General features: G+C 39.8%; 1 protein-coding gene and 2 long non-coding RNA genes across 8 annotated transcripts in view; 1 reads left to right on the top strand and 2 right to left on the bottom strand.

Annotated features, from left to right (window-relative positions):
• The window catches only part of LOC116980069, a 294,722-nt gene that overhangs the window by 162,513 nt on the left and 113,766 nt on the right, over nucleotides 1-18,443 (bottom strand). The window lies entirely within an intron of this gene.
• On the bottom strand, nucleotides 2,048-11,326 carry sox2 (SRY-box transcription factor 2). 2 transcript variants are annotated; one of them, XR_004413847.1, is made up of 3 exons: nucleotides 10,268-11,326; nucleotides 4,872-8,539; nucleotides 2,048-3,542 (listed from the first exon to the last, which is right to left on the bottom strand). XR_004413847.1 is itself a non-coding variant. In XM_033032159.1 (2 exons), the coding sequence occupies exons 1-2, from the start codon at nucleotides 10,953-10,955 to the stop codon at nucleotides 3,508-3,510; spliced, it is 723 nt and encodes a 240-aa protein (XP_032888050.1). In that variant the 5' UTR covers nucleotides 10,956-11,323; the 3' UTR covers nucleotides 2,721-3,507. The 2 variants fall into 2 exon arrangements, 1 of the variants encoding a protein (XP_032888050.1); XM_033032159.1 differs by lacking the exon at nucleotides 4,872-8,539 and having other exon boundaries at nucleotides 2,721-3,542; nucleotides 10,268-11,323.
• LOC116980070 lies at nucleotides 13,055-18,077 on the top strand. Its single transcript, XR_004413853.1, has 2 exons — nucleotides 13,055-13,093; nucleotides 16,652-18,077. It is a non-coding gene; the product is annotated as an uncharacterized LOC116980070 (long non-coding RNA).

The following is an 18,443-nucleotide window of genomic DNA, read 5'->3' as shown; positions in this document are numbered from 1 at the left end:
TCTGTTTTATTTATTTATTTAGATTTCTTAGCTTTATAAACTGAACGGTCAATAATACCCAGCAAGAATCAGGAAAGCCATGTAATCATTTGGCTTTTTCTGTTTCAATAAATGGCAGTGTTTAGTTTCTGCTGTTAATGTTCCAATACAGGGATTGATGATTATCGGCAGACGTCAATAAGTTGGTAACAGGTGCGTTGAACAGCGATTGAGAGGATATTGGATCAACATACTCTTTTAGTACCAATTTTTTCCCCCTCTGATGAAACATTTGCTTTACCTCACTTAGTTCTGTTTAAAAGAAAACTATTTCAAAAACTGGTTATAAATAGTTGTTTTGGCCAGATAGGAATTGAGATAAATTGAATGGAAATATGGGCTATTAGTGAAGTATTGCATGAAAGAAGTTTATGACGAGTTTTTATTTGTCCTTGTTTTTTACACCAAGTTTTCTCATTTCAGTTGGCATCACTTCAAAATCCACTTTTCACTTTTCTACCTTTCGGATTACGTGGCACAATGTGTACAGAATAAGAATTGCGAAACGCACTGCCCTAGTAGTTAACACAATATAACCTTTTCTGCAGTTTGAAGTGCTCTCTAGCAACCGAGGAAGCGGGTGTATTTGCCTGAGAAAGATTTAGACTGTTGCTAGGCGTCCAGTGCAAAAATTCTTCCATAGGTCGTCAGAGTCTGTGTGTGGCTGTGTGTGTGTGTCAGAGCAGAACTGCAGACATCTGTTGGAACTTCCATATCTCCGTTGTTCATTTACAGGAGCCAACTTAAAAAATCTCCACAATTAGATCTGCATTGTATTTGCCGACAACACTGCGCAGGAAGAAGGTCCTCCCTGTCGGAGCCAATCCAACGAAGCGTTTGACGTTATTAAATAATAAAGCGATTGTGATTTATATTGTTGCCCAGAAAAAGAGGCAATTATCCGCTCTTATGTTTCCATAAAGATCGCATTAACTCGAATTAGTAATCAAACAATATGCTAGCCTTTAAAGTACGAGATGGTGATATTACTGTTATGAGCGAGCATTATTGGTTTCTTTGTTGACTCAACGAATAAACACCAATATATGCAGGAAACCGAAAAGATACACATTTGAACCAAACACCTTAAAGTATATTTTCGCCACAACAACAGAGATGAATTCACTAAAGAAAATCTATATCTTTTTTTAATCATTCTTTCCTCGGGGGCGAAGTGTGTTATAGTGGTTACAAAAATGATTGGCCATTTTACAAGCACTTAAACAAATAGCGACCTTTTCCAGGTACTAACCACAAAAATAAAGTTTGTATTTTACATGATTATTTCATTTAGTTGAAGCACAAGATGAGGCCGGACTAATGTCGAACAAATGTTAAACTCTCAAACTTTTAGGAAGTTAGCCAAACTTTGAACATATGTAAATGGTGGATGATATAATGCAATTTTGTCAATCTGCCGCTTTTCTCCTGCGGGCAGATCTAGATTTAAATCAAATCTTGTTAGGACATGACGATGTGATTTATGTTTAATGTCATCTCCATTTATTTCATTGCACTTTGTAGAAAGCCAGATATAGGTCGATATATGTGTTGGAATATATATGGATTTTGAGATTTTCATGTTTCACTCCTTCACCCCTTCACCCCTTCATTGCATACAATTCAATCTGATTGCATAGTGTATTTATTGATTTAAATTAAAATTTAACAGGCCATCCATAAAGGTTTACAAATTTAAATGCGTCGTGTAAGGTTTACCAAGCAAACTTTAAATTCCATTCAGAAGCCCTTAGGACGGAAAATGCAAGCATTAATAACGAGGATTAATCCCGGGTGTGTTTAGAGATGAAACACAAAGCGATCAAGTAGCACTTTTGGGTGCAAAGTGGGAAATTGTATTAGACTGAGAATAGCTGAGAAGCAGCAGTTTGCACATCATTGTCACGTATTGTATTTGACACCATATGCATACATAATCCCTTGAATAATGGCGCCTAAAGTAAACCGACCTCTTTCCGGCTGCATAATGAGGGTTGAAATTAAGTCCTTTACACAGATCGTATGCTGTCGTTCATTTAATCACGCCATTAGGAGAAGGTTCAACGAAGATCTGACTTAAAATGTTCTTAGCCAAGATAAGGAGAGGAACTGTCATTATACTTCAGCTGATTTACTTGCTTCTCACAGTAAACAAGAGAGTGATCGAAAACTTTTGAACGCATTTAGCTCACTGGATGCTTTCAAACCCAAATTCAGAAGACAAATATAATATAAAATAATTAGTGTGAACGATTCAGTTCTGGTGGGGCGAAGAGGTTATTGTTTTTATTCATATTGTTTATATAAACAATAAATTGTTTTTATTCACTGGATTAAGATTTGGACTATATGATTGAATTAATCGTTCATTCGGCGATAAGCACAATATTGGTCAATGAGTTTAGAGATGGTTGACTCGTGGTTTCTTTGTGTAAATAGTGTGTGTATCGCCTTTGGCAATCAAGCGCGGATTCTTTCACAACATTTATCCCCTAACTAAAAAATTCCAAATTAACAAATACTGTGAATCAAACGTGATTGGCGAGATGGAAAACATAAAAATAAGTAAAAGAATCAACTCCGGTGTCAGCTGAATAGTAAACCCGTAAACTATCATAGAATGTTTCTGTGTAGTTCGACACTATTAAATGTCCAATTAAATGAAAATCTATGTTCAGGTCTTGGATTCCATGACGGCGATCCTTTATTTTGAATAAAACAAAAGAACTTTAATTATGCATGGTAATTCACAACAGGTTAGGCATATTACCAACATCAGAATTAAATTCAACATAACATCACTGACAACGGCCGTCAAGCGAGTTGACATTTTTCTTAACGAGAAGCTGCACCGATAACGGCTGTGACTTTAATACTTCGAGAAAGCAACCATTTGCAATCACAATTTTTTTTTCTCGGACCTTCATACTATGAAATGAAAATAACCGCGCTGATCAAATTGTCAGCATTGTCGGATAGAAAGCGGTGTATTACTGTAAACCCATTCTCCATCTGATGTGCTGAGGCACGCAGACTGCCAAGTTAAAATTCACTTCTTGTTCACATATGATATCATCTGCTTCCGTGAAGCAACACTATATTTTAATTGAAAGTTTATTTATTCTTATTTCTCGATTCCATTTGCGTTTTTTTCCCAACCTTTTATAAAATAGAAACGTCACCCAAAACGTTGCAATTCATTTTTATCAAATTATCGGCAAATTTTTTTTTCACACAAACAGTAAGGGTGGCGTTTTAAAACACAACAGATCGCGCTTGAAGGGTGGTAGTGAGAGTGGGAAAGAGCATTTTATTTACAGAACTTCACACTTTGTTTCCACAATGTAGGAGCAGGCAAACTTGCGGCCGTGACGTCATTCTTGCCACATTAGCATATTGAGGATGTTGAGCCTGTTCCTGGATGATAAGGTCCTCTGGAGGAATGCACTGCTTGTTCTAATACCTTAATTACTTTCCCTCTATCTGCCAGCTATTTCCAAGTTCTGTAATTTGAAAAAAAAATCTTAAGAAATAACATTCCACAAAAAAAACGCTAAACAGACATTTTTTTTAACAGTTCACTACACCTCGGTTTTAATATGTTTAGTCACAGAATTATACTCGAGCCTTTCAAAAAGATGACTGGATTTTCTTTTGGGAGGGACCGTTCACCCGTTTGTTTTGTGTGGAGTGCGAGGTGGGGTTTTTTTTTCTTGCCCATTGATGGTCTTCGACCACTATAAATAAAATAAGCGAGCGCCTCTGTAGAGTGCATTGTGAGCGGCATTCTGATGTGCATCTGAAGTCAGAAGCCAGTGACGTGCATGTGAACGTCCCAAGAGGTGAAAACCTTGTTCACCCCTCAGGCTCAACAGTTCAAATGCGGAAACAGAAATGACACCACGGAATTATCGCGGTCATTACAATCTAAATCTTATATAAAACATATATATCACCACCTGCAAAAACGATTGATATTTAGAACAAAATAGAAATGAGCGTTAAAGCGACTGGTCTCCTATTTCTTCGGCAGTCTCCCGGGGTAGACAACTCGTTCTGACCGTCCGTTAAAATCAATGATTGGTGCGTTATATTAATTTAAATGTCTATATTACATAAATTATAGTTACCTTATGGCGCCACTTTGAATGTATGTGTTAGTTTCAAAATCTATATCAACCGGGAAAGATACAAACCTTGCAAAAAATGGTAACAATTTATTTTTAGAACTTCAATAGAATTAAGCGGCGCGATTAGGATAACTAAACATAGAGGCCAGCAAAGGGCAAAATCCGTGATACTTTCTCCTGCAGTTTAACTTGTGCTGGTCAGTACAAAGTGATGTGACTGCGACAGGTAGCGGATGTAAAAAGGAATTGTGTATTAATTTATAATACTAAGTAAATAGCGACGTGATCGCGTATAAAGATTTCTACACAGTAAAATATGATATTAAAATAGCAATCGGCAATGGTTGCCTGGTGGTAATATTCAGATGTAGTGTGTGAATCCGGTGAAATGCGGCACTCAGAGGGTTAATGTCGAATAGCTGGCGTGAAAATGAACAAAAGTCCAGAGGATAGAGTCTGTGATGAACCATCTACGAACAGTTCAGTCCATCCATAACGTAGGTCCCCGGGCTCTGCTGTTTGGGGAGTGTGGAATCTGACGATGTGTGGCTCAGGATTGACTGAAAACGTTCCATGCGCACTGTTTTATCTTTTTTTCTTTCAAGAAGAAAACGTGCCAATTCTCAGAAACAGAGCCTGGCGTCTTGTTTATAGCGATTCTATTAAACAAAAGGATGAGCAAAAATAAACTTTTACACCCACTAGAAATGTGTTCCTCAACGTAAACACCAGCGAGGACAATTAAAAAAAAAAATCCAATGAGATGTTGTAAAAGCAATCGGAATGGGATGAGGTGGGGCGGAGCGGGGAGTGGGGGGTGGGATGTTGTTGGGGATAATACTAAATTTTGAACCGTGGGAAACTGGGAGCCAACTCGCAAAGGGCGCTGACGTCAGGATGTGAAGCTGCCGCGTTGCCAGCTTTGCCGACTTTTCTCAGACTCATGAAGCGGCCATCTATCCTTTTCATCTTTTCCATTTGTTTTGCAATTTAAAAAAAAAAAGCGCTGCTAAATCCATTGTAATACAAAAAAAAATGCAATTGTTTACCCACTAGCCTAAAAAGTCTTTAAAAAAACTACAGTTGAATCATTTGTTTAACTTACTATCTCGAGTCGCGGTCGGTCCCATTTCTGGTATTTATTTAAAGGTGGTTTTCTGAAACCAAATTAAAGATAACTCCTCATCCCTGATACAACCGGACACACACCATGGAGGGGAATGTTACCCCATATTTGCACCCAAGGCCGCCAGATTAATGATGGAATGCTATGAGCACAAGTTTATGGGGTTATTTTAATTACAGAACCCCATAGCTGCCAAAACTAGCTTCATAACGAAGGTCGCTACGACAGTCGTGGTTGAACTTGGTCTGCGCCATTATTTATTGAATGGGCTCTCTGCAGTTAAAGTTAACCAACATGATATACTGGCAGATAGCTGTAATCGAGTATTTAAACTTCAGGGAGTGCAATAATCTAACATACTTGGGGAGCCAAATTAGAAACATAAAATAAACGTCGGTGCATTTGAAGTTCCTCTGTTGGTTAACTACACAGTCATTATAACTTAAGGAAACATATTTTAATCTGAATATAACATCAGTTCTGTCACCAGTTGGTGAAGTGAAGCGATTGTGATAATATATATTTTTTGAAGGGAATGCTATAATTTTATAAATTACAGCGGCAGTATCTAACTCTGGTGACGACAGATACAAATAAAAACTCGAAGGAAAACGGCGTTCGGGGTTTTTATGGCGAAGAGGCACCTGTTGCACCATAATCAGCCCCTCGGGCTCTTGTGTCGTTTCCCAGTTGACGTGCTGCAAGGTGCACCTTCCTGCCATTTCCAGTCTCTTAGATAAACAGCAAATCTCCACAATCTGATTTGACTTTTATTTATTGTTCCTTTTCGGATCCATCATGTTGGTGAGTTATTGAAAGTTAAACCCATTTACTATAACGGCGGCATTTAATTGCCTTGTTGTAATAGCTTTAAATGAGTATCCCATCACACTTCCACTTAAGAGGTATTGCCTGTCCCTCCGAGGCACTAGGCAGGTTTTAGGCTATTTTCTGTCAAAATGCTGTCAGCTGGAACCCTCAATGGACCAGGACACAAAGGTCTCATTTGAGACCTCCTAGATGATTTAATGCAGCATTGTAATTATTAGTTCATGTCCCGTTAGCTTATCTATTCTCATTCAATGTATTTATTGTCGGGTAATCGTATCCAACAATTACCCCAGCATTATATCGAAATATATTTGTGTATGGTGCAGTTATTCCACGAAAACAGAAACATATTAAAAAAATATGTCAACATTTCGGGAAACTATAAAATCTGAAACTGTACATTAACGAGGGATTATTTCTAATTATATTGTCAACAATCTTATATTATAGTTTTGAAACACTTCTGAAATGCGCTTAAAGTGCTCTTTATGTTATATTTGCATATATGGGCGCTCATTAAAGATCGAGGGTGGGGGCGCGGGAAATAGAGTAGGACGTTCTTCAAAATAGTTTATCCAGGATTGCGTCTATAGGTTTTATCAATAATTAATTTGACCAAAGCTGTCTGACCCTGTCCGGCAAAGGCGCGTTTGACACCGTTGACAACAGTGTCAGCTTCGCAGGGAGACGCCTGATCCGTCTGCCTCATGTAACCATTGCAAAAAAGACACATTTTTCTTCGCTCCTAATGCGTTGTTTGATTGGTCTGGAAAACGTAGAACTTATACTGCAGCATAAACTGCAATGTAAATGTTCAGAAGGGAGTTGATTTTTCATCCTGCGGTCTGTTCTCTGGTGTGAATGTTAAACCTATATTTAACGAGCCGTTAAATATAGGAAAGCGCCAATGAACCTCAAAGCGATCGGGTAATCCCGGTGTCATTCTATCAATTCGTGATTTGTATTACGGCAATTGAATAAAAGTTTTATGTTGGAACCCGATTGGGAACCGAATTCGCCAACATCTATTTGACTAGGAAACTGGCATCAATTTCGGTCTGAGTTGGAAGTTAACCTCTCCCAATGTATCATTTATATCATAATTGTTGAAGAGGTACCCCGAACTGTTCCTTTTAAATGAACGCCAGGAACACTAAGGCCATATTCAGAACAGTTCTTTCTTATGTACATGAGAGGCCAATTGCAACCGTCACCACATGAATAATCCCTATATGCATCTCACATGCTGTGCAATTCACAAATTCCATTGGTGCCATGCAGAACCCGGGCCTCTGTTTAACAGGGCATTTAAAACGGGACAATTGTGTGTGTGTGTGTGTGTGTGTGTGTGTGTATGTGTGAGTGTGTGAGTGTGTGTGTGTGTGTGTGTGTGTGTGTGTGTGTGTGTATGAGTGTGAGTGTGAGTGTGTGTGTGTGTGTCTGTCTGTTACTAAACTCCACCTAGTTTTCAAGTGGCTGGAAAACTTTTCCTATTCCCTTCTCATCAATATTCTGGATTCATTTGAGAAATTACAGTTCAAAAATATTAAGCACACGAGAAATATGAAAGAAAGACATATTGTGTATCCTTCGTCTACTGACCATCAACAGGTTTACGGTTGTTTAGTGACTTTCGAAACAAGTCATAAATTGTCACTCTCTGAATGTGCGAAATATTTTTAAAACTTCGTGCAGGTTCCTTTTGTTCCATTTAAAATATCGAGATTCAATTTCACCATGAATAGTGAAATCGAATATGTCATTACTTTAATAAGAAATTTAGAGCCAAAATGTGTGGTCAGACATGATACTGGATGTTTGCTACTTTCATTTGTTTACCTAAACGGTAGGTTGTAATAATGGGTGGCAACTCCACTGGCTTACATAGATATAGCTGCGAATACTGCGGCTTATCTTTATTAATGTCTATAGTACAAGCTAACACAAAATATAATTATCAAAACCGTGGTTTATAATTTACTTGAATGAAATAATACTATGTTTATATTCCCATCCAGTAACGGAGAGTTAAAGTTATCACGATCAACATTGAAACTAATTCTGACGCAGCAGAAAAAAACATTCGCGCTCTCTCCAAACGTTTCCAAACCCATGGTGGTTTACGGAGGGATCACGATGGAGAAGGGTTCAGAACCTTACTGCGTGCGCCAGTATTTCCTTTCTTTACTGGAAGCTTCGAGAATTCGACTGATGTCGAGAGTTGATATCTAACGCAGAGTTTATCCAAAGTGCGCTACTGTGCAGAATCAATCTGCAGCCCCCGCTGGGAATACAGAAACAGGATTAGAGCAAAAATCCCTCGACATTCTGCTGCAAAACGCTCCCTTCACACGCTTTTACACGGCTTCCAGCGTCTCTCAACTTCTCCCGAGGGCTTTTTGGTGGCCGATGGCTTTGAAAGAAACAGGTATAAAACGTTTCAAACAGAACCTCTTTCCAAATATTCCCAATAAAAATACATGAATTTGAATGTTGATATTGTTGCACTGAATAATACTTGTACAGGTGTGTATATGGTTTTGAAACCCAAACTCAAATCACATTTCCTTGGTCATGTGTGTACTAGTGGTAAAACTGAATAAACTCTCTCTATTTAATGATCATTTCACTGCGTGGATTGTTTTATATGGATTTAAATCTGTGTTGAACAGAAGCAGCTATTCGTAATGGGTCCGTAACAGGTCAAAAGTTGTTGTTTTTCCTTGCCAGTATGTGGGGGAGGGGTATAAACGCGCTCACTTTACACTTTACAAGTGATAAAGTATGAAGGATTAAATTATCTTGAGTTACAAAGAAGCAACACGCTAGAATTCAGTTCGTACGAACAGATATTTCGTTGCGTTTTCTTTAGCACTCATTAAAATTCAGCCACCTTTGTTTTGGTTTCTCCACTAATCCAAAAGCGCAGATATAAAATGATTTAGAAAGCAGAGATCAATAAAATAACTCCACAACTCAAACGTAACTCAAGTGTCTAAATTTGCAAAATTTATTCATCTCAAACTCTGCATAATGGAAAAAATGTAAGGTCGAAATTTTCTGTTATAAGGCTGTATTAGTTAGTTATATATATACATGGACTGATCGGCAAACTGAGTCAAATAATACAGAGCCGAGATGCACAATACACTACGGAAAATGAGAAAACTTAAAATATTGTCACAATAAATTTACAGAAATTTTACAAACCATAAGAAAATAATTCAAACACAGTAACTTCATGTTTTCAGTTTCGAAACAAAATATGAAAAACAAACTGACTATAAATTAATTAACAAGGATATCGACCTGCAGGCCTTTTTTTTGCTGCTTTTAACAATGAGTAAAAAAAAACAAAAATTAGTACAATCTAAAATTCCGCTCGTTTTCGTGAAAACTCCACACAACAGTTCGTAAAATCGGTGACTCAATCATTTCACTTTCGTATAATACCCGAACAATTAAAATGTCCATTTTTTCCAGTTATTCTTTGCCCTTCCACTACATTATGTTAACAAGAGCAAATGTACAGAAGCTTACACTTGCGAACTGTTATAAAAATTGGCAATTTCTCAGTTTACAAACTGTGGACATTTTGATTGCCGTTTCTTTTGATAAATACTGTACAAAAAAAAGTCGCATGTATAATAAAACTTTTTTTTTCCTTAACCGAGACTAGCTCTAAAATATTACCGGCAAAGACTTTTGCAAACTTTTCGCAAAGTTTCTACCAAGGAATCATAGGACTATAGTTGTTTTAAGTATTAAGACCCCCCCCCCCCCCCCCCCCCCCCTCCCTTCTCCGTGGTTCTATACAAGTTCTTTCTGCAAGTATTATTCTGTACAAAAATAGTCCAAAGAAGTCCGATTTTTTTGAGTTTTGCTTGCTTACAGCTTTACATGTGTGTTAGAGGAAGTGTGCCGTTTATGCCCGTCCCCGGGACAGGTGCGCTCTGGTAATGCTGGGCCATATGCAGTCTACTCTGAGCGGTGGGCTCGGGTACCTCGGCTCCGGGCAGGTACATGCTAATCATGTCCCGTAGATCCCCCTGACAAGGCGGACCCCGAGAATGAGTGGTGACTGGGGGGCTTGTGCTCGACTCGGATTTAACCACCGACCCCATTGATCCCAGAGCCATACCTGTGCTTTGCTGCGTGTAGGCTGGGGACATACTGTAGGTGGGCGAGCCGTTCATGTAGGTCTGAGCGCTGGTCATTGAGTTGTACTGCAGCGCGCTCATGTCGTAGCGGTGCATCTGCTGCATTTGGGCCACGTTGTGAGCGTTCAGGCCCTGGTGCTGTGAGTAGCCGAGTTGTTCCTGCATCATGCTGTAGCCCCCGTTCGTCCAGCCGTTCATGTGAGCGTAACCGTCCATTCGCTGGTTGACCGCGGCCCCGACGCCGACCCCGACTCCAGCATTCATGGCATTAGCGCCGGGAGCCAGCAGGCCGCCCGGCAGCGTGTACTTGTCCTTTTTCATCAGCGTCTTGGTTTTCCTCCGGGGCCGGTATTTATAATCCGGGTGCTCCTTCATGTGCAGAGCTCGCAGCCGCTTTGCTTCGTCGATGAACGGCCTCTTCTCGGCCTCGGATAAAAGTTTCCACTCGGCCCCGAGCCTCTTGCTGATCTCCGAGTTGTGCATCTTGGGGTTTTCTTGGGCCATCTTCCGCCGCTGGCCCCGCGACCAAACCATAAAGGCGTTCATCGGTCTCTTCACCCTGTCCGGGCTGTTCTTCGCGTTGTTCCCCGCCGTGTTCGAGTTGCCTGTTCCCCCCGAAGTTTGTTGCGGGGCGGGAGGTTTGAGATCGGTTTCCATCATGTTGTACATTCAACCTGGTGTTTGGGAGCAGTGCTTTGGAGTTTTTTGTTGTTGTTGCTTTCAATGTTGTTTGCTTGTTGAGGTGAGGGACGGAGGGAGGGAGGTGGGAAGGAGAGGAAGGGGGGAGGGGGGGAAGGAGACAGAGAAAAAGTAACTTTTCGCTCAAAAAGTCCGAAAGAGAAAGGAAGAATGAACCGGCCGGCACTTCCAGCAGCAATGCAGAGTTTGCTGGGCTTTTTCGTCACTCTTGCAAATTGGGAGAAGCAAGAACTGGCAACTTTGCAGCGAGCAGAGAGGAAGGCGAGGCTGACAAGTGCTGATAGTTTTTGGGACAAGGTAATGGACAACCATCCATGTGATGGCGGCTGTCAGGCAATAAATGGCTTGGCGCCGGCCAATGGCAGCGCAGCGCGGCCGCCGAGTGACGGGGTATTAACATAGAAATGGGCGTGTCTGTGCCCGGGGGGCGGGGCTCCGACCTCCCCCCTCCCCCTCCTCCCCTCTCCCGCCCCCACCCCACTCCCCCCGCTCCCGCCAGGCCAATGAGCGCAGGCGGCGCGGCTCCCCCCCCCCTCCCCTCCCGCACTCACTGGGCGCTGCAAACCCGCAAGCAGCGGGCGGGAAACGGCGTCCGCCGCAGCCAGCTGCCCCCCCCCCCCACCCTCCCCTCCCTCCCCGGCACCGCCAGCTGCCAATCCCCGGCCGCTGCCCGCTGCCCCCAACGACTGGCGCGTCCTCTCTCCCAGCCTCAAAAGTTCCCTTAGCAACCGCGTTCACAGAGAGCGGGGGCAGGGAAGGGAAATCACCGCGCTATGAGCGCCTCTAATTCATGCATTAATGGTAGAATGCAAACTCAGCCACGATTAAAAGCTCTGACTAAGAAAGATAGAGCGTTCTGCTTTTTTTAAGATTTCGTGGGGAGTTCAAACGGGGAAGAGTTTGATGAATAATTTAGTTTCTTCTAACAACGAGATAACGGCCTCATTGCTGCGATTGCACTAAATCCGATCAATGATCGCCAAATTCATACCGATGGTTTAAATAGTCACTTCCAATGTATTTGTTCCAGATTTCTTTCATACCGTTTTGCAACTGCCCATTTCACAAGCCAGAGTGTAAATCACATTTTGAAAGTAGTAAAGTATTTTGAACGAATCTACACTTCAGAAGACGCAGTCGTAAAATCTTTTTGTTTTTAATGTTATGCTTTGTCTTCTTGATTTTTGTTAACAGATGATTGTAATTTAATCGAGCCTTCTTTTGAGCGAATGTAGGAATTTGAATAGAGGAACCCTCAATGACAATATAAAGACTAGCACGTCCATTACAAATAGGTAGTGTTGTTCCTCTTGTTATCAGTACACTGTAGCTAACAAAGACTGGTATAAGTTTACTTCCCCAGTGTTGTTTGGACCTTTTCACCAAAATGCACTTGAACACAAATAAAAAGACTAATGGTGTTTTACTGTTTACGGTACTTGAAAGATCACAATTTTTCCGATTAGCTGCGAAAGAACTTTGTTCTAAAAACCGGACTGATTCTCTTTAGCACGGAGCAGTTTATTTCGTGTACAGTCTTAATCGACGACCAGCTTTATGTCCATTTTTTCAGTTCAAACAGAGATGTGATATTTTGCTTGAGCACAATAACTGGTGTAATTTGGTCAGAATACATTCGATAAGCACAAAGTCTAGATTTGTGTTTTTTTACGAGTTACAGTATGGCCATGACACTACATTACAAACCTATTTGTAAACATTGTTATCTTGCAATCTACATCCGCAACACATTTGTAGCCTATAAGAATAGTAATAAATTATTCGTTTATATTGTAAATTACTTCCCTTTGGAAAAGACCTCGGAGTACCAGCAGTCGCAAGCGTGTGTCAACATCGCCGTCTGCTGGCAGGACCTGTTCAGGCCCTTTAACATTTGGAAAACAATATTTTCGCCAGAAAAAAAAGTTATTTACCATACATTCACGAATTATGATCAATCCCTGTGATGAATTAGTTAACTCTTAAAAAGAAAATATCTTCTTTTGAATAGATAGTATTTGAATTCATTTTTCTTTATTTCAGAGCGACTGGTGATATTGGTCTTCTGTACAAGGAATTGCGTACGTGCATATTACTTAATTTACGGTGTAAGTGAATTATGATTAATCAAACAATAGAAAGGGCGCTTAAACCAATTTCTTGCTGCTATTGTTTATGCTTCGCTCGTTGATAACATTATCTTACGACCTTACGTATAATTAGCATTCAAAAAAGGAGGAGGGTGTGGGTGTGAAGTGTTTGATTGATAATGGTAATACATAGATAACTGATGCATGGTGATATACAAACAGTCTAATTGAAATAAAAATATTCCCAGTGGATTCGAGTGAATACAGATTCGTGTAATACTAAAACTGATACATGCTATCCTAATTGCAAAAATATTTTGCATGTGCAATATATATGTCTGGTTATTAGCAAGTTTTCATACAGAATTTCATTGCTTTCAACTACTTTTGCAATTAAAGATTTAAAAAAATTGGGAGGATTCACAGAATTATTTCTTATTTTTGTCTTTCGATGCAAATGGAGATTTAACTTTGCGGTAATTGGGTGAGAACTAGCCAAGCATCTGACTATTATGATGTTTGTTAAAAAACGCTTCGCATCTGCATTTGAGTGTGTCCCCTCCACTATAATCTTCTTATGGAAATGAAGGCGAACAGCGGGGATCCAGTAGAGTGTAGGAGAATGTCCTTGTTAACTGGAATTTCTCATCATTGCTAATTAGCACAGAGTTTGACGACCACCGGTATTGGGAAGCACTGTTTAACCACTCCAATCCATCCGAGGGAGCAGACTAATTTTATTTTGCAATTAAAATTTGAAAAGGCCTATTTGACAGTTAAAGCTCCGAGCGTTTTATCTCCCCGTGAAATAATTGCCGCCTTGATAACTCAATTTCTGGAAAATGTCAACTGAGAACGCCAAAAATTTAAATTCTGTTAAGTAAAAACATATTTAAAGCATATGTCCTTTGCCCAGCTGTTTTTGACGCAGTAAACTTTTCAATGGAGAAGGGGAAATATGGTGCAGCCGTTTGCCAGATAATACAGGCATCGCTCTATTGACGGGAAGAGATTAGTCGTTATTGATTCACCAGAACGATCGTATTTGCAAGAAGCTTGCATTTCTGTAAGTGTACAGGTAGCCTTTCTATGATATAGCCCCGAGAAATCGAGGGATAACAACGTTTAGAGTTGCTCTACCCAAAAGCTAAGATAAATGACACTAAAATGACACCATGATAGAAATTCCATTGATTGACAAACGTTATTTGAATGCCATTGTCATTTAGAAATTAAATAATAACATTACCACTGGTTAAAGTTCACAAGGAAAGCGCATGTCTGCGTGTTACTTTATTACATACAATGAATGCAGACAAAACAAAACTATTCGCATTACAACGGCAAGGAATGATCATTTATTTGGGCAAGTATACATCCAGAGATCCCAGTCCAATATAGGTTGTATGTTTCACCATTATGAAATCATTCACTCTATATTGACCGGCCTCCGCATTTTCTGCGGGTATGTGACCACTTTCGGCCATTATCAATCAAATAACTGCACTAACGACTCCCATTCGTACAAGTGGCGTTGAATGTCTTCGGCCACTGAAAGGCAACAAACTATTTTTAGATCCAACTCCTGTAAACAATTCCATTCAAGTAGTAGAAGGGTACTTGAAACCCGGAGGAAATGTCTGCAACTCCCCTCTTGGCTGTTTTCCGTTTTTAAGATTAACACCAAATAAACGCCACCCAAAATATATCTGCCGTACGTGATTGGAAAGGGATACAAATCACGCCTTCCATAATGTAAAATGGTTTACACTGAATTATGACAACAATGGTAAAATATATATAAACCTGTCACCTGCAATTTAATCTGGCATCGCACTGCAGATGCAAATTGCATAATATGGACAATTGCATTTAAGTTAGTTTATGAATCTCAAAACTATAAATACGATCAGCCATGATCACAATGAATGGCGGTGCTGGCTCGAAGGGCCGAATGGCCTCCTCCTGTACCTATTTCTATGTTTCTATGTTTCCATGTAAATATGGTTAATACTCGAGCTATAGTTTGGTTGTTTAGGAGATGCGCCGTTTTGGTCTTGAAAGATGCATTTGCTAACGTCGCGCTTCTTATTGCAGCGATATTGTGTCAGCCGCTCAAAAATTAATTAAATTTTCACCCACCCCACTCCCAAACACCACGAACACGCAGAATTGTTGTATTTCAGTGATGATAATCTCTGTGAATGCTCTCGGAACTTGGTCGCTGAACTTTGCTACAGAACGCAGCATATCCTTGTCCATCTAATTGTTGGCGTGTGCGATTAAAACGGGCGGGATTTACTTTTCATCAAACGGATTTGGCAAGTTTTTTTAAGATAAAATGTGAACCCAGATTCTAATCTTGAATTCAGAAGCAAAACAATGTGAAGTAAACACAACTTTGCGACTTAAAAAATCACGGTGCTGTCACCCTCAACAAAAGTTACAGATATCTTTAGTCCCTCCATGGATAAAAATGTATCGGTGACATTCCTAAGTGTCTTATTTATTATTAAACTGGAAACGTGAATAACCTAACAAATCGTTCGGTGGTTGAAAACTCCACCGGGAGCTCAGGGGTCAAACAAGATTTTGCTTTAATAAATTGCATTTCAATAAGGATCGCTCAATGCATGTAGCAGGTGATAACATGGTTCGAATCCGTTCTAATCCAACCTCGTACCAGGGAGAAAACTGAAAAGCGGTCACTTTCCCACACCTAAATACATCCACTGCAACTGACAATTATTTCCTCTAACTACCTTATACCATGGACTTTTAGAAAGTTTTATGAACCTTCCGAATTGCTTTCGCATCTTGCGAAACAACGAACCTCAAATACGAAGCTGGGGTGTACTCGTCAACTTTTCAACTCTTTACTATTTTAGAAGAGCGCTCTAAAATTGGCATTAATAGAACAGAGGGGATTACGGCACACAATCTTCAATACTTCTGCCATTGAAAGTGCGAAAACTTCGTGATTGTATGCAATACCCTCGCATCATGTCCTTGACTGACATGAATTTCCAGTTTGCAAGTTGGTTAAATGTCTGTAATTGCAAATAACTCACCATTTTATTCAATGCACGGGGGCTTTGCGCGATCATTACTCTTATATCTGATACAGGGTATTAAATATCGGGCAAACTACGAGAGTGTGGATTCGCGTTATTTTGTTTTATTGACTGCATTTTACAAGAGGTCATATACAAATTGAAGATTTGTTTTTTTAGTATACAAAACTTTAAACGCTACGGGTCTTTCAGCAACAAAAGGTGATCAAATTGATATTTTCATCTCGTTTACACTAATAATTCTCATTAATTCTCAGGCAGGCCATCCTTATTTTTAATGTCAAAAATACTCCTAAACAAAGCCGTCGCATAGAATCGAGTGGGATGAATTTAATCCCACTGACCACACATCCTTCTCATGTATCAGTTTACGGAACGTTGATAACGTGGCGTTCATTCAAAGAGCTGGTACTAGTTCGTTGGGCTGAATGGCCTTCTTCAGTGTAAATCATTCTAAATTGTAGCCATGACATCCTGCCATCTCACAACTTTTTCACCACAGAAAGAAACTTTCGGTGTCTAGAAGGAGCCCAAAGCTCAATTGTGATACTCCAAAGCGAACGTTGTCGACATCTCGGCGTGAAACGGTAGGTATTGGTCGCGTATTCGGAACATTATTTGTTTTACTTTATTTTCTGGGCCGTGTATCATTTCTAATCGTTTAGAGTATGCACGCACTATATGAATTGTGATGGGTGGTTATTGCGACGAGGCCGTGTGGTCAACCCGGTGCCAAAGCAATCTCCTCACAAAACTGAGGATGGTGTCGACGAGCAACGAGATTCGACAACGGTGTTACTGCTTTCAAAATAAATACCATATAAACCATAACAAATTGGAGTCTGATCTAACACGATATACGGACATTACGCACCCTAAAACCAACTCGGCGAGAGATAATATGTTCGGCATTGCGTCAATTTTGTGGGCTGATTTATGACATTGGAGATTGTAGTTGCCCAAAATCTTTAGCTGGTTAAAAAGACAGATCGGGCGACGACAGATTAGTAGTCCAACCAGTTCAATCTCAAAAATTGTGCTAACTAATCTGCCGTCGGATTACGTGTGATTTTCCTAATCGGACAACGGAATTCTATTTCCTCGTTAAATATTATATTTCCATGAAAGGGAATCTTAGTCTACGGACAAAAGTTGTTGCGTCCGATTTTTTAGACAACAAATTGTTTTCATTATAGATTTTAAAAAGAAAATCTGACAATTATTATCCCTGTAGCGACCATCCGATTTCAAGAAAACAACATATAAACATATTATAATACCTAAATAAATAAATATAAAATGCTTTTGCAACAGAATGAATTATTTATCTATTTAAAATGTTATCCGCAGACTAAATTTAACCGGCACATATCTAATTACTCAAGCTAAAGATGTGAGACTGGAATGAAATTAGCAGTCATTACTAGTCTTTTAACTATATGGTCCTTTTGATCAGCGGTAAATTAGCTTTCCTCCTAACAAAGCCTGTATAGCAAGCAGTGGGCCGTAAATAAGACAGCTCGACCTCCCCTTAACACCTTTTCTGTTGTCAATCACAGCTCTGCAATTCATCCCTAGATTAACCTTTATCTGCAAAATTCAAAAAAAATCTTCGTCCAAAGTGGCTAATTTTTAAACTGAAAAGATCTGTTAAATTTCAGTATAATTAACCCAAGTGTCAGAAACCCAGTCCAGTTTCTCAACCAATTTCAGAGGATTTGGCGTCTTGATAACGGAACAAGTAATAATGCAGGCAAGATTTTTTAAATTAGTTTTTCCCCTTTCAGCCACTCTGGTTTGCTATCCTGTTATTAAATTCGACATTGTATAATAGATTGCACGTTTCTGAACAATTTAACCCCTTCGCCCCCAAGTAATGAAACATGGATTATAAATATATCTAGGTTGAAGTAAGATGGTTTACAGAGGGGAAAAACACCACTTCAGATGCGACATTGAAATATTAATACCCAGGGGGAGAAAGGGGGTAATTGCTGACTATTCAAGTGTGTGTGTTCACTGTTGGGAAAGTTGGGGAACTCGGTGATTTCGGGACTCGTCTCATTTTACAGATCATTTTATTACATATAGGGGTAAAATGTAAGGTCCATTAAAAATGTATGAAAAACATGGGGTTTTTTTCAAACGCAATTGTAAACAGGCTAGTAATGGGGAAAAAAGTGAGTTGCCTTTGCCCATTTCCAAATTACCAAATGAATACATGCAACCCTGTGGAGCACTGAAGGGGCCGTTAGGGGACGCCCGCGAGAGAAAACGCTACTTCTCAGACCCCT

The sequence above is a fragment of the Amblyraja radiata genome, chromosome 13, assembly GCF_010909765.2.
Source record: "Amblyraja radiata isolate CabotCenter1 chromosome 13, sAmbRad1.1.pri, whole genome shotgun sequence".
NCBI lineage: Eukaryota > Metazoa > Chordata > Chondrichthyes > Rajiformes > Rajidae > Amblyraja > Amblyraja radiata.
Note: the sequence above shows the minus strand (reverse complement) of the source record. Positions and strands in the feature narration are given on the sequence as shown.

What these genes read in the sequence shown, in the direction of transcription:
- sox2 (XM_033032159.1), bottom strand. Translation starts at nt 10,955, where the DNA reads ATGTACAACATGATGGAAACCGATCTCAAACCTCCCGCCCCGCAACAA. An exon ending in CTACACGCAGCAAAGCACAG is followed by an intron (nt 3,543 to 10,267) that starts GTATGGCTCTGG and finishes TTCAAATTACAG; the next exon opens with AACTTGGAAATAGCTGGCAG.